Genomic DNA, 25,155 nt, shown 5'->3' with positions numbered 1-25,155 from the left:
TTTATAAAGAAAATGTTTTTATATTTTCATGTTGTTCCAGTTTGAGACGGATTGACCTTTATTTACTGAATTCACCGTTTATTTAATCGTTCTGTTTCAGCCTGGCGCTGCACCCAGAGCGCCTCCTGGTGGCCACAGGCCAGGTGGGCAGGGATCCCTATGTGTGTGTGTGGGACTCGCTCACCGCGCAGACAGTCAGCCTGCTGAGGGACGGACACACACACGGCATCGCCTGCCTGGGGTTCAGCGCCGACGGACAGGTCTCACACACACACCCTGACACACACACACTGAACACACACACACACTGACACACACACACTGACACACACACACTGAACACACACACACCCTGACACACACACACTGAACACACACACACACTGACACACACACACACTGACACACAGACACACACCCTGACACACTCACACACACACCCTGACACACACACACAGACACACACACACTGAACACACACACACACTGACACACACACACACTGACACACACACCCTGACACACACACACTGACACACAGACACTGAACACACACACACACTGACACACACACACCCTGACACACACACACACCCTGACACACACACTGACACACACACACACACCCTGACACACACTGACACACAGACACACACACACTGACACACACACACCCTGACACACACACACACCCTGACACACACACTGACACACACACACACACCCTGACACACACACACACACACACACACTAACACACACACACCCGCATACACCATACACCAACCATAAAAGATAGTCCCTGTCACTCAAGGTGGTTCCTGACCTCGAGTGAGAGTGCAAACCCTTTGAGGTACCTAAATGCGGGCAGGGAACCAATCATGGTGGGCCTCAGCCTCAAAGAGTGAACCCACAAAACCTAACCATCACATACCTAACCCTAACCCATAGTCAATTCACACCCTAGTCCTAACTGTGACCCCTGACCCTAAAACAGGGTCATTTCCAAGAGGGGACCTACAAAATGTCCCCTCTTCAACGGTGAGTCCCCTGTTGGTGAGTGTAAAATGACACGCATGTCCCCAGTTGGATAGCTATACATGAACACACGCACACTGAACACGCGCACGCACACACACACACACACTGAACACGCGCATGCACACACACACACACTGAACACGCGCACACACACACACACACACACACTGAACACACACACACACACACACTGAACACACACACACACACACTGAACACACACACACACACACACACACACACACACACACACACACACACACACTGACACACACACACACTGAACACACACACACACACACACACACACACACACACACACACACGTTAGTTGTATGTAACATTAAAGAAACGAGAATCAACCAGATGCAGAATAAAACTGTTAATAACTTATGAAGATAATAAAATAACCTTTGACCTTTATGGAGCTGAAAATGATTTCAGGTGTGATTTAAAGAAACAAACTGATATTTTTATTGATTAGTTATTGATTGACCATCAGAGGTTTTTCTTCCTCTGCATCATTTTTATTCTTTAGCTGAAGGTCAAAGGTCAGGCTAGGACAGCAAGCTGGGGGTCAGATTCATCTGCAGTTGGTCCAGTTGGCGGTTCTGGTCCCAAACCAGTATGAGGGAACTGGACCCGACCAGAACCAGAACCGGTTCTGCCTGCTGCTCCATTTCTCTGGTGTCTCAAGTTTTCAACAGTTTTTCTTCCCTCAGTCGTTTCATCCGGCAAAGCAAAGAGGAGCAAACCCAGAAAGTTCTGAGTTCCTGGGTCCGGTTCTGGTCCAGCAGCTTCCCGTCGGCTGGACCAGAACCAGAACTCTTGTCAGGATGATGAAGAACACTCATCTCCTGATAAAAACCTTTTCTGGATCAGAACCGCAGAACAGAACCGTTTCCTGCTGCTTCATCTGTTTCCCTCTGGCGCCGACCCAAACAGCCGGAACCGAACCAGAACAATAAAATAATCATAAATCCAGTTAGTGATCAATCAGAGAGTTCAGGTTTATTATCAAGTGTGTGTGTGTGTGTGTGTGTCAGTGTGTGTGTGTGTGTGTGTGTGTGTGTGTGTGTGTCAGGGTGTGTGTGTGTGTGTGTCTGTGTGTGTGTGTGTCTGTGTGTGTCAGTGTGTGTGTGTGTGTGTGTGTGTGTGTGTGTGTGTGTCAGTGTGTGTGTGTGTGTGTGTGTGTGTGTGTGTGTCAGGGTGTGTGTGTCAGTGTGTGTGTGTGTGTGTGTGTGTGTGTGTGTGTGTGTGTGTGTGTGTGTGTGTGTGTGAGGAAGCAGCTCTGGTTCTGACCCAGTAGAACCTGGACCGGTCTCTGTTTCTCTGCAGCGGTTGGTGTCGGTCGGGTTGGACGCCAAGAACACGGTTTGTATCTGGGAGTGGAGGAAGGGGAAGATCCTGGCCTCAGCCAGCGGACACTCGGACCGGGTAGGAGCCGGTTCTGAAGGGTTCTGATGGGTTCTGATGGGCTCTAACAGCTTCTCTGTCTCTGCAGATCTTTGACGTTTGCTGGGATCCGTTTCAGCAGAACCGCCTGGTGAGCTGTGGAGTCAAACACATCAAGGTGAGACGCTGACAGGTTCTGGTCGGCTTTCTGGTTCTGATCTCGGAGTCGGACTGGAACCGGTTTAGCCCCGCCCCCAAAGGCGACTTCACCTGCAGTTACCACCGTCTGCCCCACAGAGGGCAGCACTGAGGCAGTTTCTGACCAAAACCTGCAGACATTTTGACTCGGAAACATAAAAATAAAACCTTAAGAACAAATTTATGGAGTTTAAATTATATAAATAATTTATATCACATATATTTATTCCTCTTGACACCCTAAGAAAAGCTGTTTTTAGATAAACTTCCCACAATCCTTTGCTGCATCCCTGTCACATGACCAACTCCAGAAACAAACAACAGAATGTTATTAGTCTCAGCCCAGTTCTGTTAATCGGCCGCCAGCGACGTTACTGTGCGTCTGTAGTTTAAAATGATTTTACCGTAAAACCTTAAAGATGCTGCGAAGCGTCCTGGGCGGTCCGGCTGTCAGAACCAGTGGTTCTGTTTGTCCCGGTAGTTCTGGTCGCTCTGTGGGAACGCGCTGACGCCGAAGCGAGGGATCTTCGGGAAGACGGGCGACCTGCAGACCATCCTGTGTGTGGCGTCGGCTAAAGATGACATCACGTACTCCGGCGCGCTCAACGGAGACGTGTACGTGTGGAAAGGCCTGACGCTGCTGAGGACGGTCCAGTCGGCCCACGGGGTGAGCCGCCCGTCGCCATGGAGACGCAGCTTTCACCTGCAGAGCCACACGAGCGCCAGGCGATTATAAGGATTTATTACTAAAGTCGTAGTTTTCCTGAACGTTTCCTGCAGGCCGGGATCTTCAGCTTGTTTTCCTGTGAGGAAGGATTCGCCACCGGAGGCAGAGACGGCTGCATCCGGCTCTGGGACGCCGACTTCAAACCCGTCACCAAGATCGACCTGAGGGAGGCCGAGCAGGGATACAAGGGTAACTACAGGGAACAAACTAACGGGAACAAACTACAGGGAACAAACTACAGGGAACAGACTACAGGGAACAAACTACAGGGAACAAACTACAGGGAACAAACTACAGGGAACAGACTACAGGGAACAGACTACAGAGAACAAACTACAGAGAACAACTACACGGAACAAACTACAGGGAACAGGGAACAAACTACAGGGAACAAACTACAGGGAACAGGAAACAAACTACAGGGAACAGACTACAGAGAACAAACTACAGGGAACAGGAAACAAACTACAGGGAACAAACTACAGGGAACAAACTACACAGAAACAAACTACAGGGAACAAACTACACAGAAACAAACTACAGGGAACAAACTACAGAGAACAACTACACAGAACAAACTACAGGGAACAAACTACAGGGAACAAACTACAGGGAACAGACTACAGGGAACAAACTACAGGGAACAGACTACAGGGAACAACTACACAGAAACAAACTACAGGGAACAGACTACAGGGAACAGACTACAGGGAACAAACTACAGGGAACAAACTACAGGGAACAGACTACAGGGAACAGACTACAGAGAACAAACTACAGAGAACAACTACACAGAACAAACTACACGGAACAAACTACAGGGAACAGGGAACAAACTACAGGGAACAAACTACAGGGAACAAACTACAGGGAACAGGAAACAAACTACAGGGAACAGACTACAGAGAACAAACTACAGGGAACAGGAAACAAACTACAGGGAACAAACTACAGGGAACAAACTACAGGGAACAAACTACAGAGAACAACTACACAGAACAAACTACAGGGAACAAACTACAGGGAACAGACTACAGGGAACAAACTACAGGGAACAGACTACAGGGAACAACTACACAGAAACAAACTACAGGGAACAGACTACAGGGAACAAACTACACAGAACAAACTACAGGGAACAAACTACAGGGAACAAACTACAGGGAACAAACTACAGGGAACAAACTACAGGGAACAACTACACAGAAACAAACTACAGGGAACAAACTACAGAGAACAACTACACAGAACAAACTACAGGGAACAAACTACACAGAACAAACTACAGAGACACAAACTACAGGGAACAACTACAGGGAACAGACTACAGGGAAACAAACTACAGGGAACAAACTACAGAGCCACAAACTACAGGGAACAAACTACAGGGAACAAACTACAGGGAACAAACTACACAGAAACAAACTACAGGGAACAAACTACAGGGAACAACTACACAGAAACAAACTACAGGGAACAACTACACAGAAACAAACTACAGGGAACAAACTACAGGGAACAAACTACACAGAAACAAACTACAGGGAACAAACTACAGGGAACAAACTACAGGGAACAAACTACACAGAAACAAACTACAGGGAACAAACTACAGGGAACAAACTACAGGGAACAACTACACAGAAACAAACTACAGGGAACAACTACACAGAAACAAACTACAGGGAACAGACTACAGAGAACAAACTACAGGGAACAAACTACACAGAAACAAACTACAGGGAACAGACTACAGAGAAGTAACTACAGGGAACAACTACACAGAAACAAACTACAGGGAACAAACTACAGGGAACAAACTACAGGGAACAAACTACAGAGCCACAAACTACAGGGAACAAACTACAGGGAACAGACTACAGGGAACAAACTACAGGGAACAAACTACAGGGAACAACTACACAGAAACAAACTACAGGGAACAACTACACAGAAACAAACTACAGGGAACAAACTACAGGGAACAACTACACAGAAACAAACTACAGGGAACAGACTACAGAGAACAAACTACAGGGAACAAACTACACAGAAACAAACTACAGGGAACATACTACAGGGAACAACTACACAGAAAGAAATTACAGAGAAACAAACTACAGGGAACAGACTACAGAGAACAAACTACAGAGAACAAACTACAGGGAACAACTACACAAACAAATTACAGGGAACAGACTACAGGGAACAAACTACAGACAAACAACAGATAAACTACAGGGAACAAACTACACAGAAACAAACTACAGGGAACAAACTACAGAGAACAAACTACAGGGAAAAAAACTAGAGAAACAAACATGAGAAACAAACTACAGAGAACAAACTACACAGAACAAACTACAGAGAACAAACTACACAGAACAAACTACAGGGAAACAAACTACAGACAAACAACAGATAAACTACAGGGAACAAACTACACAGAAACAAACTACAGGGAACAAACTACAGAGAACAAACTACAGGGAAAAAAACTAGAGAAACAAACATGAGAAACAAACTACAGAGAACAAACTACACAGAACAAACTACAGATAAACAAACTACAGATAAACAAACTACATGTTAGTTTTTCCTGGATAAATGAGATCCCCCATCATAATGCTGCCTCTACCATTCTGTATTCCTCTGCATCATTTAGTTCCTACATTTAACTGATTATTTCACATTAACTCCTTCATGTCTGGGTTTATGAGTCGGTTCTGTTTGCTGGTAACTGGACTGAACCGACCGGCTTCAGAACCTTTAAGGTTCCTAAAGAGAGCTCTGATGTCTCCATGGCGACCGACGCATGGAGGTTTGACCTTTTCCTAAAACATCAATTCTCTGAACACGGAGGTCAGAATCCTGGTGAGACGTTTCTTCATCATCACCATCATCATCATCACCATCATCATCACCATCATCACCATCACCATCATCATCATCACCACCATCACCATCATCATCATCATCATCATCATCACCATCATCACCATCATCACCATCACCATCATCATCATCACCACTTCTAGAAATGAACAGATGTTTCTGCCGTTCTCTTTCAGCTCCTCTGAAACGTTCATAACATTAACGGACCTGAAGGATTTTTTTATTTTTAATTTAACTTTTTTTTCATAATGTGATGCAAAAACATTTTTTTCTGTTCACTTTTTATGATCTGGTGTAAACAATTTACAAGTTTACCAGAAATCATGAGAAACACAAATTTCTTTCAGTTGATTTTAACTTTATTATAAAAGCTAAACCCATATATTATCCTGGTTTTGTATGGGGTTCCATTTGTATCAAAAATAAGTAGTCATGAACTCTGGTCTGGTCCGTGTGTCCTCCCTGTCTGGGCCAGGTCTGTCCATCCGGAGCGTCTGCTGGCGAGCCGACCGGATCCTGGCAGGAACTCAGGACAGCGAGATCTTTGAGGTGAGGAGGAACCGGAAACGTTTCAGGAAAAATGTTTTATTCTGGCTCATTAGACCGAACGCAGCTCAGCGGCTCAAATGAACAAACTGTAGGTTTATCAGCAACAGTGTTCATGTGTTCATCAGGTGATGGTGCGAGAGCGCGACAAGCCGCTGCTCATCATGCAGGGTCACAGCGAGGGCGAACTCTGGGCTCTGGACGTTCATCCCAAAAAACCTCTGGCTGTAACCGGCAGCGACGACCGATCCGTCAGGTGGGAAACGATGTCATACTGGAGCCGCCCAGTAGCACCAGCAGTGCACTGGGAGCCGAGGTGGAGCAGTTATGATAGAAATATAATCTACTGTCCCTCAGTGGGGAAATTCAGGTTGACCAGCAGCAAAGGGACGAACAGATGAAGGTGAAAATATAAGAACTAAAGATAAGAAATGAGAGAAAACAGCATGAGAAAATAACTTTATACCTTCATTAAAGACAAGACACAATGTTCTACCAGTAAACTCTCAGCTGTTTGTGTTTAACCTGAAGCAGTGGAGAACCACACCAAGCTGTGTGTGTCTTAATGTGTGTGTGTGTGTGTGTGTCTTAATGTGTGTGTGTGTGTGTGTGTGTGTGTTAATGTGTGTGTATGTGCGTGTTTGGGTGTGTGTGTTAATGTGTGTGTGTGTGTGTGTTAATGTGTGTGTGCATGTGTGTGTTAATGTGTGTGTATGTGCGTGTTTGGGTGTGTGTGTGTTAATGTGTGTGCGTGTGTGTGTGTGTGTGTTAATGTGTGTTAATGTGTGTGCGTTAATGTGTGTGTCTTAATGTGTGTGTGTGTGTGTGTGTGTGTGTGTTAATGTGTGTGTGTGTGTGTGTGTTAATGTGTGTGTGTGTTAATGTGTGTGTGTCTTAATGTGTGTGTGTCTTAATGTGTGTGTGTTAATGTGTGTGTGTCTTAATGTGTGTGCGTGTCAGGTTGTGGAGCCTGGTTGACCACGCTCTCATCGCGCGATGCAACATGGAGGAGGCGGTTCGCAGCGTGGCGTTCAGCCTGGACGGATCCCAGTTGGCTCTGGGGATGAAGGACGGATCCTTCACCGTGCTGAGAGTTAGGTGAGCCAGACGCTGTGGCCCCGACCGGGCCCCCCGACTCGGACCGGGTCCTGATGTTTACCCTGTGATGCTAACCGGATGCTAATGTTTACCCTGTGATGCTAACCAGATGCTAATGTTTACCCTGTGATGCTAACCGGATACTAATGTTTACCTTGTGATGCTAATCGGATGCTAATGTTTGCCCCGTGATGCAAACCAGATGCTAATGTTTACCTTGTGATGCTAATCGGATGCTAATGTTTACCCTGTGATACTAATGTTTACCCCGTGATGCTAACTTGATGCTAATGTTTATCCCGTGATGCTAACCGGATGCTAATGTTTATCCTGTGATGCTAACCGGATGCTAATGTTTACCCCGTGATGCTAATGTTTACCCTGTGATGCTAATCGGATGGTAATGTTTATCCCGTGATGCTAATCGGATGGTAATGTTTACCCTGTGATGCTAATCGGATGGTAATGTTTACCCTGTGATGCTAAATGGATGCTAATGTTTAGCATTACCCTGTGATGCTAATCGGATGGTAATGTTTACCCTGTGATGCTAATCGGATGCTAATGTTTACCCTGTGATACTAATGTTTACTCCGTGATGCTAACTTGATGCTAATGTTTATCCCGTGATGCTAACCGGATGCTAATGTTTATCCCGTGATGCTAACCGGATGCTGATGTTTACCCCGTGATGCTAACCGGATGCTGATGTTTACCCCGTGATGCTAACCGGATGCTAATGTTTATCCCGTGATGCTAACCGGATTCTCCGCCCACTCAGGGACATGACGGAGGTCGTCCACATCAAGGACAGGAAGGAGGTGATCCATGAGATGAAGTTCTCTCCAGACGGGGCGTATCTGGCTGTCGGCTCCAACGACGGCCTGGTGGATGTTTACGCCGTCGCCCAGAGATACAAGAAGGTCAGGAAGCCTCAGCAGGAAGTGATGCTGCACAGACAGACAGAGACGATCCAGAAACATAAAAACCAACCATAAAACTGTAATAAGATTAAAATTCATGCAGTCCAGTTTAATGTCCAGTTCCGTTGTTCAGCTTTGTCAGATGGTAAACAGATTTCTACTGGAGGAAACCCAGCAGCGGCTGAATCCCTGACTGGCAGCCATCTTTGCTCTGACTGGTTCCAGGTGGGAGAATGCAGTAAATCCACCAGTTTCATCACACACCTGGACTGGACTGTGGACGGGAAGATCCTGCAGAGCAACGACGGAGCCGGAGAACGCCTCTTCTACCGGATGCCCAGTGAGTCTGGACCAGAGAGTACAGACTGGATCGATCCGATCGATCTGATCTGATCAATATCATCAGATCAGAGTCTGTAGAGTTTGATCCGTCCTTCTCTGCTTCACCGATCGATCAGGTTCCGAGTCGTTTCTTCCTGCAGATGAAAGTCAGACGTTTTCTTTCTGTCTGGTTTCTATGGATGATGGTTATTGATCGTTTCCATGGCAACAGCAGCATTTGTTGAGATCTGCTTTCCTTCCTCCTGCAGTGGGGAAACCCATCACCAACGAGGAGGTTAAAGGTCAGCGCTGGGCCTCCTGGAGCAGCGTCCTGGGGTCAGAGGTCAGCGGCGTCTGGCCAAAGTACTCCGACTCGACGGCCATCAACGCGGTGGACGCCAACCTGTCGTCCGGCGTCCTGGTCTCCGGGGACGACCTGGGCCTGGTGAAGCTGTACCGCTTCCCCTGCCTGCGGAAAGGTTGGCTGCTCCGCCTGCGGCTTCGTTTTGCTTCTCTTCTCCCTCAACAATCTGCCTCTCGTTTGCCTCCAAGGAGCCAAATTCAAGAAGTACCTGGGCCACTCGGCGCACGTCACCAACGTCCGCTGGTCCAGCGACCTGCAGAGCGTCCTGACCACCGGCGGAGCCGACCACGCCCTCTTCCAGTGGCACTTCCTGCCGGAGGACGGGGCGGGCGGAGCGCCGGACGGAAACACAGCAGGTGGGACAGGAAGGACAAACTACCTGATCGTTCCTCACTTCCTCCAAGATCCAGCAGGATCGATAATCCTGGGAGTTTTAAGGATGACGGAACATTTCCAGAGCTTTACTGGGAGTAGATTAATGAACCATCACCATGGTTACTCGGATGTGTCTGGGTTTGGGTCTGGAGGTTGTGAGAGAAAAACCCAGTTTTTCAGAAAACGGTGCAGAATAAATGAATTCTGTGAGCAGAACTTCAGAAGAACGTTTGGCCCACAGGGGGCGCTGGTCGAGTTCTTAGGGAGTTTATTTATCGCCAGCTGGTTGTTCTCATTGTTTCACTAAGACGTTCGGGTCGGTTCTGTTTGGAACAGAAACTTTACATGAGTTCTGACGAACCGGGTCAGGTTCTGTCTGACCCGGTAGAACTCTGAGGTCGATGTGAAGCAGGAGAGGAACCAGAACTCCTGATCGGATCAGAGCAGTGAAACTGAAACAGGAAAACTAACAAAATGTCCAGAAAGTTTTTCACAGACCAGCTGATTCACATCAGATTAACTGATTCACATCAGATTAACTGATTCACATCAGATTAACTGATTCACATCAGATTAACTGATTCACATCAGATTAACTGATTCACATCAGATTAACTGATTCACATCAGATTAACTGATTCACATCAGATTAACTGATTCACATCAGACCAACTGATTCACATCAGATTAACTGATTCACATCAGATTAACTGATTCACATCAGATTAACTGATTCACATCAGATTAACTGATTCACATCAGATTAACTGATTCACATCAGATTAGCTGATTCACATCAGATTAACGGATTCACATCAGATTAACTGATTCACATCAGATTAACTGATTCACATCAGATTATCTGATTCACATCAGATCATCTGATTCACATCAGATTAACTGATTCACATCAGATTAACTGATTCACATCAGACCAACTGATTCACATCAGATTAACTGATTCACATCAGATCAACTGATTCACATCAGATTAACTGATTCACATCAGATTAACTGATTCACATCAGATTAACTGATTCACATCAGATTAACTGATTCACATCAGATTAACTGATTCACATCAGATTAGCTGATTCACATCAGATTAACGGATTCACATCAGATTAACTGATTCACATCAGATTAACTGATTCACATCAGATTATCTGATTCACATCAGATCATCTGATTCACATCAGATTAACTGATTCACATCAGATTAACTGATTCACATCAGATTAACTGATTCACATCAGATTAACTGATTCACATCAGATCATCTGATTCACATCAGATCAACTGATTCACATCAGATCAACTGATTCACATCAGATCATCTGATTCACATCAGATTAACTGATTCACATCAGATCAACTGATTCACATCAGATTAGCTGATTCACATCAGATTAACTGATTCACATCAGATTAACTGATTCACATCAGATCAACTGATTCACATCAGATCATCTGATTCACATCAGATTAACTGATTCACATCAGATCATCTGATTCACATCAGATCATCTGATTCACATCAGATCAACTGATTCACATCAGATTAACTGATTCACATCAGATTAACTGATTCACGTCAGATTAACTGATTCACATCAGATCAACTGATTCACATCAGATTAACTGATTCACATCAGATTAACTGATTCACATCAGATCAACTGATTCACATCAGATTAACTGATTCACATCCAGTTAATCTGATGTGAATCAGTTTGAACCAGTTCAGTCATGAAAACGATGGAGACGTTCAGACAGGATGTTACGTCTCTGGTGTCATAAGTTACCGTGATAACCAACCCAAACTAGTCCTGTCTAATGGAACACAGAGGTCAAAGGTGAAGCCACTCAGAGAATCCGTGTCTCCTTGTTTGTCGCTCAGAGAGTCTCGGCGACTCCAACAGCGAAGAGTCGGACAGCGACGCCTCCGACGTCCCGGAGCTCGACTCCGACATCGAACAGGAAACGCAGATAAACTACGAGCGGCAGGTGAGAATCTGACCCGACCTCTGACCTCTGACCTGACCCGATCTGACCTGCAGAGAAAGCGCTGCTCCACTGATCCTCCATCGGCTCATCAGCAGGAAGCAGCTGCTGCTGCAGCTCTGTGACTGCAGCGATGCCGCAGCCTGACGCTGTGTTTGTGCTGCTGCAGCGATGCCGCAGCCTGACGCTGTGTTTGTGCTGCTGCAGCTCTGTGACTGCAGCGATGCCGCAGCCTGACGCTGTGTTTGTGCTGCTGCAGCTCTGTGACTGCAGCGATGCCGCAGCCTGACGCTGTGTTTGTGCTGCTGCAGCTCTGTGACTGCAGCGATGCCGCAGCCTGACGCTGTGTTTGTGCTGCTGCAGCTCTGTGACTGCAGCGATGCCGCAGCCTGACGCTGTGTTTGTGCTGCAGGTCTATAAGGAGGATCTGCCTCAGCTGCAGCAGCAGAGCAGAGAGAAGAAGCAGCAGGTTGGATCCCTGAAGAGGCAGAGCGGACCGGACCAGGGCCTGCGCCTGCAGTTTGTTCACGGGTACGTTACCATGGAGACGGGCTGCAGTCTGACATCGGGATTATTAATCTGGAATAAATCCTGTTTCTGATCCACATCACAAACTCAGATCAAACATTCCTGTCATTAGAGGGAAAAACGGTCCAGTCAAAGTTCAGCAGATTAAAAACCAGATTAATGTTGAAACGTTTGCAGCTTCATGACGTTTGGATCAGAACCGATCGATTCTGCTGATCAATCACATCAGATTATAATCCATCATTTTAATAAATACAACCTCAGATTTTAAACACCTGATTTGATTCACTGAGTTCAGAAGGTTAAATAGAACCAGAACCAGCAGAACCAACCAGAACCAGAACCAACCAGAACCAGCAGAACCAGAACCAATCAGAACCAGAACCAACCAGAACCAGCAGAACCAGAACCAACCAGAACCAGCAGAACCAGAACCAATCAGAACCAGAACCAACCAGAACCAGCAGAACCAGAACCAACCAGAACCAGCAGAACCAGAACCAATCAGAACCAGAACCAGCAGAACCAGAACCAGAACCAATCAGAACCAGAACCAATCAGAACCAGAACCAGCAGAACCAGAACCAATCAGAACCAGAACCAGCAGAACCAGAACCAACCAGAACCAGCAGAACCAGATTCTGTCTGGATCCATCCGTTTCTCTCCTGTGGATGAATCTCTCTGGACCAACTCAAACGGTTCTGCTGTAGATCTGCTGTTGGGTTCTGGACCGTGGCTCTGTTGAAGACCCGGTTTGGACCCAGATTGTGAAGGTCCTGGTCGGGTTAAAAACTCTGAGGTTTAAAAACTGATGCATTCTGGGATGTTTTGGATTAATGCAGTTAAAATGGCCTAGTCAAAGTCCAGACCTGAATGGTTTTGATACAGGCTGATCAAGGTGTGTGACCTCTACGCTGTGTGTGTGACCTCTGCGCTGTGTGTGTGACCTCTGCGCTGTGTGTGTGACCTCTGCGCTGTGTGTGACCTCTGCGCTGTGTGTGTGACCTCTGCGCTGTGTGTGACCTCTACGCTGTGTGTGACCTCTACGCTGTGTGTGACCTCTGCGCTGTGTGTGTGACCTCTACGCTGTGTGTGTGACCTCTACGCTGTGTGTGACCTCTACGCTGTGTGTGTGACCTCTACGCTGTATGTGTGACCTCTACGCTGTGTGTGACCTCTACGCTGTATGTGTGACCTCTACGCTGTGTGTGACCTCTACGCTGTGTGTGACCTCTACGCTGTGTGTGACCTCTGCGCTGTGTGTGTGACCTCTACGCTGTATGTGTGACCTCTATGCTGTGTGTGACCTCTACGCTGTATGTGTGACCTCTACGCTGTGTGTGACCTCTACGCTGTATGTGTGACCTCTACGCTGTGTGTGACCTCTACGCTGTGCGTGACCTCTACGCTGTATGTGTGACCTCTACGCTGTGTGTGACCTCTACGCTGTATGTGTGACCTCTACGCTGTGTGTGACCTCTGCGCTGTGCGTGACCTCTGCGCTGTATGTGTGACCTCTACGCTGTGCGTGACCTCTACGCTGTGCGTGACCTCTACGCTGTGCGTGACCTCTGCGCTGTGCGTAACCTCTGCGCTGTATGTGTGACCTCTACGCTGTGCGTGACCTCTACGCTGTGCGTGACCTCTACGCTGTGTGTGACCTCTACGCTGTGTGTGACCTCTACGCTGTGTGTGACCTCTACGCTGTGTGTGACCTCTGCGCTGTGTGTGACCTCTACGCTGTGCGTGACCTCTGCGCTGTATGTGTGACCTCTACGCTGTGCGTGACCTCTGCGCTGTATGTGTGACCTCTGCGCTGTGTGTGACCTCTGCGCTGTGTGTGTGACCTCTGCGCTGTATGTGTGACCTCTGCGCTGTATGTGTGACCTCTACGCTGTGTGTGTCCAGTTACCGTGGTTACGACTGCAGGAACAACCTGTTCTACGCCCAGAGCGGTGAGGTGGTGTACCATGTGGCCGCGGTGGGCGTGGTTTACAACCGGCAGCTGCACAGCCAGCGGTTCTACCTCGGCCACGACGACGACATCCTGAGCCTCAGCATCCACCCGCTGAAGGACTACGCCGCTACGGGACAGGTGGACAGAGACACACGGAGACAGAGACGTTGATTCTTTCTGCTGCTGCTTTTGTTCTTCCAGCTGTTAGATTCAGTTTCAGCTGCTGGTTTAGTGATTTTCCTCTTAAGTCTGAATTAAATATAATCATCAATCCTTGAAATGTGACAGTTTGTAAACTAGTCATGAAGCCGTACGTCTCACTGTCAGGCTGGACTGATGAGGGATGGAGCAGCTTTGCAGCTTGTAAACCCTGATTGGTCAGACTGGACCAAACAGTCTTCACCGGTCAGACTGGACCGGTGAAGACTGACCAGTCCAGTCTGTCTGGTCCAGTCTGGACCGGTCCAGACTGGACCAAACAGTCTTCACCGGTCAGTCTGGACCGGTGAAGACTGACCAGTCCAGTCTGTCTGGTCCAGTCTGGACCGGTCCAGACTGGCCGGTGAAGACTGACCAGTCCAGACCTACCGGTCCAGGCTGACCATCCTGCTGTCCGTCTGTCCTCAGGTGGGCAGAGACCCGGCCGTCCACGTCTGGGACGTCCAGACCCTGAAGTGTCTGTCCCTGCTGAGGGGTCAGCACCAGAGAGGCGTCTGCGCTCTCGACTTCTCAGGTAAAGATTAAAGTTTTATTAAAAATCATCAGAAATGATGTGATTTCTCTGTGAAATCATTTAGAAATATTTCACCTGCTCCTGACCCGCTGTGTCGGTAAACTCTCTCGTCCTCCAGTCAAAACACGATTTATTTCTGGACGTTAATATTTCTTTAATCTTACGGTTTATGTGAAACAGAGCTGGATGCCTCAGGATGTAAAACAATGAAACCTTCTGAGACTCGGAGTCGTTCTTCATGTTGGAAAAGCAGATTATTTTCTAACTGTCAGAGATCTGAGCTGACCCGTCTGAAGCTCCTGTGACCTCTGACCCTCGGCCTCCTCCAGATGATCCGTTCTCTGTTTGTCCCTCCAGCCGATGGGAAGACTCTGGTTTCTGTTGGAGTCGATGACGAACATTCGATCGTGGTTTGGGACTGGAAACGAGGAGAGAAGCTGGCAACAGCCCGGTACGGAAAACCTGGCAAAACGAAAAAACTGAAAAACTGCTGAAAACCTGACAAAATGTAAAAAACTGAAAAACTGCTGAAAACCAGACAAAAAAAAAACTGAAAAACTGCTGGAAACCAGACAAAACGTAAAAAACTGAAAAACTGCTGGAAACCTGACAAAATGTAAAAAACTGCTGAAAACCTGACAAAACGTAAAAAACTGAAAAACTGCTGGAAACCTGACAAAATGTAAAAAACTGCTGAAAACCTGACAAAAAATAAAACTGAAAAACTGCTGGAAACCAGACAAAATGTAAAAAACTGCTGAAAACCTGACAAAAAATAAAACTGAAAAACTGCTGGAAACCAGACAAAACGTAAAATAAACCTCAGAAACAGGATTAAAGTTCTGCTAATGGATGTTTTCTAGTCCACATCAGAACATCCTGTTAGTCAGATAAATGCTTTAAATAATTCTGCTTATGATTATAAATAACTCTGTTTTATGAAGATATAAATCAACTGGGACTGTTTTTGGAAACCTGCTGGAAGTTATTTATTAATCTGGTTTTTATTTTTAGAGACATTCGTTTATTTTAGGCAGCAACTATTTTTATATTTCCTGTTTCTGTCATCAAGTCAAACAGCATCTTGATCAGTTCTGACCCAAACTGTCTGGTTCTGGTTCGGTTCTGACCCAGGAAGACGACAGAACCTCTGATTTAATCTGATAAAAGACATTAGAGACAGAGGACATGAGGACATGTGGACATGAGGACGTGTTCTGACTCGTCCGTCTGTTTCAGGGGACAGAAGGACAAAATCTTTGTGGTGAAATGTAACCCAGTGATGATGGACAGACTGGTGACTGTGGGGATCAAACACATCCGGTTCTGGCAGCATGCAGGTCACACACACACACACACACACACACACACACACACACACACACACACACACACACACACACACACAGAATAAGTTTCATCTGGTTCTGATGGCTGTTTGTTCTGTTTGATCCTGTGTTGATTTTTAACACACTGGTGTTTTAATTTGGCTGATTTATACACCTTATGGACCACTGGTTCTTAACTGGGTTCGGTTGAACCCCAGGGGTTCGGCGGAGCCTCTGCCGCGGAGGTAAAGACTCACTTGTGTAAAGTCGTGATGACGCCCCGCTTTGCCATCACTTGCTGCAGAGGATCACGTTACATTGCTTAGCCAATCAGAGGATCACGTTACATTGCTTAGCCAATCAGAGGATCACGTTACATTGCTTAGCCAATCAGAGGATCACGTTACATTGCTTAGCCAATCAGAGGATCACGTTACATTGCTTAGCCAATCAGAGCTGCGGAGGAGCCCTGATCGAAGGAGCTCCACTCTCTGCAGGGATTTTAACTTGTGTCTTTATTTACTTAAGCAAAACTCAGTTTTTACGAAATTCTATAGTCTAAATCTGCTCCTTAGTCGCATCTTTTCGGGGTTGCTACTGCCTCTAGTGGTGTGGGGGTGGTAATACAGCTAATATAATTACATTACTAAATCAGAATACCGCAAAGTATTCTGTGTGTCGGGGTGGAGGTAAGAAGGGTTTGGTGAATGCGCATATGAAACTGGGGGGTTCGGTAACTCAAAAAAGGTTAAGAACCACTGAAGTAGAGGAAATAAATGTTTCAGTCCAGATCTGTAGAGAATCCGCTCCGTGTTTTACTGACATGAATTAATGTGATTTAGCAGAAGTTTTTTGCTCTCAGCTGTTTTGATGCTAAATGAAGAATTAAAACTCAAACTTTCTCTCTTCTGTTGCTGAGTTATTATGCACTGCAGATTTTTCATCTTTTCTGTTAAAATAATCTGATTACAGCTGATTAAATGATTCACACTTCAAAAACATTAAGTTTTAATCAGTGAAATTGGGCTTAAATGTGAGTCAGATCTGCTCTGGTTCCAATATGATGATCAATAATGAATATTACGTTAACTTCTCCCTTTCTGCTGATGTTTTTGCTCTTCCTGCTCCGTCCTCCAGGGGGCGGCCTGACCTTCAGGCGCGGTGCGTTCAGGAGCGTGGGTCGTCCGGAGACCATGATGTCGGTGTGTTACGGCCGCAGCGAGGCGCTGGTTTTCTCCGGCGCCGCCAACGGAGACGTTTACATCTGGAAGGAGCCGATCCTGCTGAAGACGGTGAAGGCTCACGACGGGCCGGTGTTCGCCATGTTCTCCCTGGACAAGGTGAGGGACGGATGAGAGGGTGAGGGACGGATGAGAGGATGAGGGACGGATGAGAGGATGAGGGACGGATGAGAGGATGAGGGACGGATGAGAGGATGAGGGACGGATGAGAGGATGAGGGATGGATGAGAGGATGACGGGCCGATCATCCACTGAGCCAATCACACACAGATACTCAGATTCTTCTTCCTGTTCATTTATTCTCCATCCATTTCCAGTAAATCTGTAGATCCACAGAAATGTGACCCGGTTCTACCAACAGAACCACATCCAGCTGAACTCGGATCCTGGTTATAATGTAATAATATAACATTATAACTGGTTTTTAATCTGTTCTCTGATTTTCCTGAAAATAAAACGTTTTCAGTGAAAGACTGAAATCAGGATGAAGGTTCTGATCAAACAGATTCAGGTTTCTGATCCGTTTGGAGGTTTATTGATCCGTTTGGAGGTTTATTGATCCGTTTGGAGGTTTATTGATCCGTTTGGAGGTTTATTGATCCGTTTGGAGGTTTATTGATCCGTTTGGAGGTTTCTGATCCGTTTGGAGGTTTATTGATCCGTTTGGAGGTTTATTGATCCGTTTGGAGGTTTATTGATCCGTTTGGAGGTTTATTGATCCGTTTGGAGGTTTATTGATCCGTTTGGAGGTTTATTGATCCGTTTCTGCTCCTGCTGCTTCTTTTCTCGCCTCTAGATGAAATAATCTGTCGTTCAGTCCGTCTCTCTTCTGGTTTCAGGGTTTTGTGACGGGAGGGAAAGACGGAGTGGTGGAGCTGTGGGACGACATGTTCGACCGCTGCCTGAAGACGTACGCCATCAAGAGGACGGCTCTGTCCCCGGGGTCAAAAGGTGGACCTAACCCTAACCCCCTTTGTAAATTATATCATATCTGTTAGTGAGTGGTGAGTGATCAGCAGCTGATGAGAGGAATTTATGTCCCATTAAAATCACACATAAACCTCCAAAAGAAGAAAAAGCTGATATTGTTGATCCAAAGTAAATGAACTCGATGCTCCTGTTCAGGTTTGGTAGATGAGCATAAGTAAGTTTCCTCTGGTCTAATTTATTCTCTGGGCTGGAAGAACAGCAGTCTAAAGGTATCTGCTAAGTTAGTTAGTAAGCAGGTAAACAAGCACCGCCCCCATGTGGACATGTGGTGACATGTCAGCATGGATCTGATTCAGACATTAAATGTTACCAGAGAATAAAAACGTTTTCCTGCTGGTTCTGATCCGGGTCAGGAGGCTGCTCACTCTGGTCCTCCAGAATCCCACCATTTGCTCCAGTAACCAGTCTGAACTGGTTTGTGTGTGACCAGGCCTTCTGCTGGAGGACAACCCGTCCATCAGAGCCATCACTCTGGGCCACGGACACATCCTGGTCGGCACCAAGAACGGAGAAGTTCTGGAGATCGACAAGACCGGACCCATGACCCTGCTGGTGCAGGTGGGAGCCAGAACCAGTCAGAACCAGTTACATCCAGTCAGAACCAGTCAGAACCATGGACCCAATTCAGTTCATTATAACAGGAAGTGGTTCTGATCGTCTGTCTGCTGCAGGGAAATGTTTGTTTTATGATAAACTGGTTGGTTATCATCGTCCAGATGAGTGTTTGTGCTAATTGGTCAGGTTGTGTCCAGGTGAGTGTTTGTGTTAATTGGTCAGGTTGGGTCCAGGTGAGTGTTTGTGTTAATTGGTCAGGTTGGGTCCAGGTGAGTGTTTGTGTTAATTGGTCAGGTTGGGTCCAGGTGAGTGTTTGTGTTAATTGGTCAGGTTGTGTCCAGGTGAGTGTTTGTGTTAATTGGTCAGGTTGTGTCCAGGTGAGTGTTTGTGTTAATTGGTCAGGTTGGGTCCAGGTGAGTGTTTGTGTTAATTGGTCAGGTTGGGTCCAGGTGAGTGTTTGTGTTAATTGGTCAGGTTGTGTCCAGGTGAGTGTTTGTGTTAATTGGTCAGGTTGTGTCCAGGTGAGTGTTTGTGTTAATTGGTCAGGTTGTGTCCAGGTGAGTGTTTGTGTTAATTGGTCAGGTTGTGTCCAGGTGAGTGTTTGTGTTAATTGGTCAGGTTGGGTCCAGACGAGTGTTTTGGGTGTGCAGGGTCACATGGAGGGGGAGGTCTGGGGTCTGGCCGCCCATCCGCTGCTTCCTGTCTGCGTCACCGTCAGCGATGACAAAACGCTCCGACTGTGGGAGACGTCGGCCAACCACCGCATGGTGGCGGTCCGCAAGCTGAAGAGAGGTCAGAACCAGAAGTTCTGTTGGTTCCAGGCTGTTTCTGGACCAGAACCGAGCCGTGGGTCCAACCTGCTGTGGTTCTGCCGCAGGCGGCCGCTGCTGCTCCTTCTCCCCTGATGGCAAAGCGCTGGCGGTGGGGCTGAGCGACGGCGCCGTCCTGGTGGTGAACGCCGACACGCTGGAGGATCTGCTGAGCTTCCACCACCGCCGAGACGCCATCTCTGATGTTCGCTTCAGCCCAGGTACTGACCCGGTTCCTGGTACCGACCCAGACCCGGTTCCTGGTACCGACCCAGACCCGGTTCCTGGTACCGACCCAGACCCGGTTCCAGGTACCGACCCAGACCTGCTTCCTGGTACCGACCCAGACCCGCTTCCAGGTACCGACCCAGACCCGGTTCCTGGTACCGACCCAGACCCGGTTCCTGGTACCAACCCAGATCTGGTTCCGGGTACCGACCCAGACCCGGTTCTGGTACCGACCCAGACCCGGTACCTGGTACCGACCTGCTTCCAGGTACTGACCCGGTTCCTGGTACCGACCCAGACCCGGTTCAGCCCAGCACTGTATCACCACGTAGTGAAAGTTTCAACAAACTTGATCTTTTGAATAATTTCTGTTCTGCAGCTTTAAGGTTTTTATCAAATTGCTGCAGTAAAGTTTTTGGCTCATGTTTTTATTTTTTGACGTGTTTTAGATGAATCTTCTTATTTTGACTCTTGTTGTTTTGAAGGTTTGTCTGAAATGTTTCCTTCAGTTGCTTTTATTCCACTTCCTGTTTCCTTTCACTGCTGAACTTTTCTGATCAGCCTGGAGGATCAAAGTTTCTTCTCTTTCATTTGTCAGTGAATTTTGAGGAGGCATCAACATCAGATGGTTTTTTCTGAAGATGTTAAACTTTCATGTTTTTTCACCTGTTGAGTAAAGATAAAGTTCATCAAACCGGTTTGTACATTTCCAGAGGACCGATCAGAGGAGGTCTGAATGTTTTCTCTTCCTGTCTCGGCTCTCAGATCCAGGTAAATACCTGGCCGTGGCGTCACATGACAGCTTCGTCGACATCTACCACGTGTTGAGCACCAAGCGGGTCGGGATCTGCAAAGGAGCGTCCAGCTACATCACACACGTCGACTGGGACGCCCGAGGTAAACCAGTTCCTGCTGGAGGACAAAGCAGTCGCAACAAGCTGGGTTAAATAAAGTCAGAAGAAATTATTAGTTTTGATTCTTGTTCAGTCTTTTGTTTTGTAACTTCCTCAGTTTTCCTTCAGAAACTTTAAAAACTTTAAATCACTCTCTAAGTCGTTTGAAGGTTTTTTTCTCTGAGCTGAATCTCGGTTCTTCCTGTTTGCCGGGTCCACTTCCTTCCTTCCAGCCAATCAGCTTCCTTTCCTGTAACCATGGAGACGTTTAGTCGTTTCTTCCTGTGTCACATGTTGCAGGTAAACTGCTGCAGGTCAACACCGGAGCCAAGGAGCAGCTGTTCTTCGAAGCCCCCAGAGGAAGAAGACAAACCATCCAGAACTCTGAGGTGGGTCTCTGCATGCAGACCGGACCGGTTCAGCAGGAATGTGGTCATGAGGAGCATATTCTGTAGTCAGTATGTACCAGCAGGTTCATGTTCCTGCTGTAAAATCTGTAGCTGATCTTTATGTCGAGGCTCTTAAACACAACATGTTTGATATATTAAAGCTGAATCATTTTTCTGTTTTCAACTGAACTTTCTTAGAAACTTTAGCCTGACATGGATCCTGTTTAATGCTGCGTTCCGGTTGGACTCAGATCTGGGAAATTCCCAGTCAGAAAAGTCAACTGGAACGCTTTCTGAAGTCGGATTTCCCACTAGGAAACTGGGAGCAACTCTGACTAACTCCAGTTACAACTTATAAGGCCGACTCTCGTTCCAACATGGCCGCTCCTCGCCTTAACAGTTGTAAGATTTAATGGAAACGTGTTTATTTTACAAGACAGAAGTCAGAGTGAGTCTGAAACCATCAGGCAGGTTTTATATCCTGCAGCTGTAAACTCAAATTGAAAGTGGAGTTTGGTTAAAGACGTTAACGAAGTTTATGGGCGACGCCATGTTGGAATTTGGACTTTTTTCCTAGAACGCCATTACTTTGGTTCAGAGGTCAAATCCAGCTCAGTTCCTGTTTCCCAGCTAAATGGACAAAATGCTGCTGGATCTTTAAAGAGCTCAACCAATCAGAGGAAAGACAAAATGTTGAGTTTATTTCCTCCTTTATGCAAAGCAGACATGAATCAAATGTTTAGTTTGGATCAGGAGGCCTCAGCCGGGTCAGTTGGACTTTACCCTGTGTGATGCTGTGTGTGTGTGCAGCTGGAGCGGGTGGACTGGTCCAGTTGGACCTGTGTTCTGGGCTCCAGCTGTGAGGGAATATGGCCGACTCACAGTGACATCACCGACATCAACGCCGCGTCGCTCACCAGAGACCGAACTCTGCTCGCCACCGGAGACGACTTCGGCTTCCTGAAGCTGTTCAGCTACCCAGTCAGAGTACGACACACACACACACACACACACACACACACACACACACACACACACACACACACACACACACACACACACAGGATTCAGAGATTTCTGTTAAGATGAATGAATGGTGGTTTGGTTGGTTGGATGTTTGGTTGGTTGTTTGCCTGGTTGGTTGGTTGGATGTTTGGTTGGTTGTTTGCCTGGTTGGTTGGTTGGATGTTTGGTTGGTTGGATGGTTGGTTGGTTGTTTGCCTGGTTGGCTGGTTGGATGTTTGGTTGGTTGGATGGTTGGTTGGTTGTTTGCCTGGTTGGCTGGTTGGATGTTTGGTTGGTTGTTTGCCTGGTTGGTTGGTTGGATGGTTGGTTGGTTGTTTGCCTGGTTGGTTGGTTGGATGTTTGGTTGGTTGTTTGCCTGGTTGGATGTTTGGTTGGTTGGATGTTTGGTTGGTTGTTTGGATGTTTGGTTGTTTGCCTGGTTGGTTGGTTGGTTGGTTGGTTGTTTGCCTGGTTGGTTGGTTGGATGTTTGGTTGGTTGTTTGCCTGGTTGGTTGGTTGGATGTTTGGTTGGTTGTTTGCCTGGTTGGCTGGTTGGATGTTTGGTTGGTTGTTTACCTGGTTGGTTGGTTGGATGTTTGGTTGGTTGGATGGTTGGTTGGTTGTTTGCCTGGTTGGTTGGTTGGATGTTTGGTTGGTTGTTTGCCTGGTTGGTTGGTTGGATGGTTGGTTGGTTGTTTGCCTGGTTGGCTGGTTGGATGTTTGGTTGGTTGTTTGCCTGGTTGGTTGGATGTTTGGTTGGTTGGATGTTTGGTTGGTTGTTTGGATGTTTGGTTGGTTGTTTGCCTGGTTGGTTGGATGGTTGGTTGGTTGTTTGCCTGGTTGGTTGTTTGGATGTTTGGTTGGTTGTTTACCTGGTTGGTTGGTTGGATGTTTGGTTGGTTGTTTGCCTGGTTGGCTGGTTGGATGTTTGGTTGGTTGTTTGCCTGGTTGGTTGGTTGGATGGTTGGTTGGTTGTTTGCCTGGTTGGCTGGTTGGATGTTTGGTTGGTTGTTTGCCTGGTTGGTTGGATGTTTGGTTGGTTGTTTGCCTGGTTGGTTGGTTGGTTGGTTTGGTTGTTTGCCTGGTTGGTTGGTTGGTTGGATGTTTGGTTGGTTGGTTGGTTGGTTGGTTGGTTGGTTGTTTGCCTGGTTGGTTGGTTGGATGTTTGGTTGGTTGGTTGTTTGGATGTTTGGTTGGTTGTTTACCTGGTTGGTTGGTTGGATGTTTGGTTGGTTGGATGGTTGGTTGGTTGTTTGCCTGGTTGGCTGGTTGGATGTTTGGTTGGTTGTTTGCCTGGTTGGTTGGTTGGATGGTTGGTTGGTTGTTTGCCTGGTTGGCTGGTTGGATGTTTGGTTGGTTGTTTGCCTGGTTGGTTGGATGTTTGGTTGGTTGGATGTTTGGTTGGTTGTTTGGATGTTTGGTTGGTTGTTTGCCTGGTTGGTTGGATGGTTGGTTGGTTGTTTGCCTGGTTGGTTGTTTGGATGTTTGGTTGGTTGTTTACCTGGTTGGTTGGTTGGATGTTTGGTTGGTTGTTTGCCTGGTTGGCTGGTTGGATGTTTGGTTGGTTGTTTGCCTGGTTGGTTGGTTGGATGGTTGGTTGGTTGTTTGCCTGGTTGGCTGGTTGGATGTTTGGTTGGTTGTTTGCCTGGTTGGTTGGATGTTTGGTTGGTTGTTTGCCTGGTTGGTTGGATGGTTGGTTGGTTGTTTGCCTGGTTGGTTGGATGGTTGGTTGGTTGTTTGCCTGGTTGGCTGGTTGGATGTTTGGTTGGTTGTTTGCCTGGTTGGTTGTTTGCCTGGTTGGTTGGTTGGATGTTTGGTTGGTTGTTTGCCTGGTTGGTTGGTTGGATGTTTGGTTGGTTGTTTGCCTGGTTGGTTGTTTGCCTGGTTGGTTGGTTGGATGGTTGGTTGGTTGTTTGCCTGGTTGGCTGGTTGGATGTTTGGTTGGTTGTTTGCCTGGTTGGTTGGATGTTTGGTTGGTTGTTTGCCTGGTTGGTTGGATGGTTGGTTGGTTGTTTGCCTGGTTGGCTGGTTGGATGTTTGGTTGGTTGTTTGCCTGGTTGGTTGTTTGCCTGGTTGGTTGGTTGGATGTTTGGTTGGTTGTTTGCCTGGTTGGTTGGTTGGATGTTTGGTTGGTTGTTTGCCTGGTTGGTTGTTTGCCTGGTTGGCTGGTTGGATGTTTGGTTGGTTGTTTGCCTGGTTGGTTGGATGTTTGGTTGGATGTTTGGTTGGTTGTTTGCCTGGTTGGTTGGTTGGTTGGATGTTTGGTTGGATGTTTGGTTGGTTGTGTTGGTTGGATGTTTGGTTGGTTGTTTACCTGGTTGGCTGGTTGGATGTTTGGTTGGATGGCGTTCAGCGGTCCTCTCTCCATCAGGGTCAGTTTGCCCGTTTTAAGCGCTACGTCGGCCACAGCGCTCAGGTGACCAACGTCCGCTGGGCTCAGGATGACTCCGCCCTGCTGACGGTGGGCGGAGCCGACACCGCCCTGATGGTCTGGACCAGGGAGCGAGGAGGCGGAGTCAGCAGGGAGCTGGACCCGCCGCCGGGCGCCGACAGCGAGGAGTCAGAGGACGACATCGAGGAGGACGGAGGTGGGTCCGAACTCACTCTGGTT

General features: G+C 47.2%; 1 protein-coding gene across 3 annotated transcripts in view; it reads left to right on the top strand.

Annotated features, from left to right (window-relative positions):
• Positions 1-25,155, top strand: part of LOC103477425 (echinoderm microtubule-associated protein-like 6) — a 45,638-nt gene that overhangs the window by 10,162 nt on the left and 10,321 nt on the right. For all 3 annotated transcript variants that reach the window (XM_081616189.1, XM_081616188.1, XM_081616191.1), the window contains exons 2-28: positions 101-260; positions 2,380-2,478; positions 2,546-2,614; positions 3,116-3,301; positions 3,415-3,550; positions 6,732-6,805; positions 6,931-7,058; positions 7,763-7,900; positions 8,682-8,823; positions 9,049-9,163; positions 9,414-9,623; positions 9,697-9,864; positions 11,784-11,890; positions 12,300-12,418; positions 14,325-14,511; positions 15,001-15,106; positions 15,464-15,557; positions 16,346-16,446; positions 17,572-17,774; positions 18,515-18,626; positions 19,096-19,223; positions 19,871-20,012; positions 20,098-20,250; positions 21,023-21,154; positions 21,451-21,539; positions 22,350-22,526; positions 24,916-25,132. In XM_081616189.1, coding sequence (XP_081472315.1) covers positions 101-260; positions 2,380-2,478; positions 2,546-2,614; positions 3,116-3,301; positions 3,415-3,550; positions 6,732-6,805; positions 6,931-7,058; positions 7,763-7,900; positions 8,682-8,823; positions 9,049-9,163; positions 9,414-9,623; positions 9,697-9,864; positions 11,784-11,890; positions 12,300-12,418; positions 14,325-14,511; positions 15,001-15,106; positions 15,464-15,557; positions 16,346-16,446; positions 17,572-17,774; positions 18,515-18,626; positions 19,096-19,223; positions 19,871-20,012; positions 20,098-20,250; positions 21,023-21,154; positions 21,451-21,539; positions 22,350-22,526; positions 24,916-25,132 — 3,692 coding nt within the window. The remainder of the gene's footprint in view (positions 1-100; positions 261-2,379; positions 2,479-2,545; positions 2,615-3,115; positions 3,302-3,414; positions 3,551-6,731; positions 6,806-6,930; positions 7,059-7,762; positions 7,901-8,681; positions 8,824-9,048; positions 9,164-9,413; positions 9,624-9,696; positions 9,865-11,783; positions 11,891-12,299; positions 12,419-14,324; positions 14,512-15,000; positions 15,107-15,463; positions 15,558-16,345; positions 16,447-17,571; positions 17,775-18,514; positions 18,627-19,095; positions 19,224-19,870; positions 20,013-20,097; positions 20,251-21,022; positions 21,155-21,450; positions 21,540-22,349; positions 22,527-24,915; positions 25,133-25,155) is intronic.

The sequence above is a fragment of the Poecilia reticulata genome, chromosome 15 (genome assembly GCF_904066995.2).
Source record: "Poecilia reticulata chromosome 15, P_reticulata-male-v2, whole genome shotgun sequence".
Lineage (NCBI taxonomy): Eukaryota > Metazoa > Chordata > Actinopteri > Cyprinodontiformes > Poeciliidae > Poecilia > Poecilia reticulata.
The sequence above is the reverse complement of the archived record's forward strand: the minus strand, read 5'-3'. Positions and strand labels throughout refer to the sequence as shown.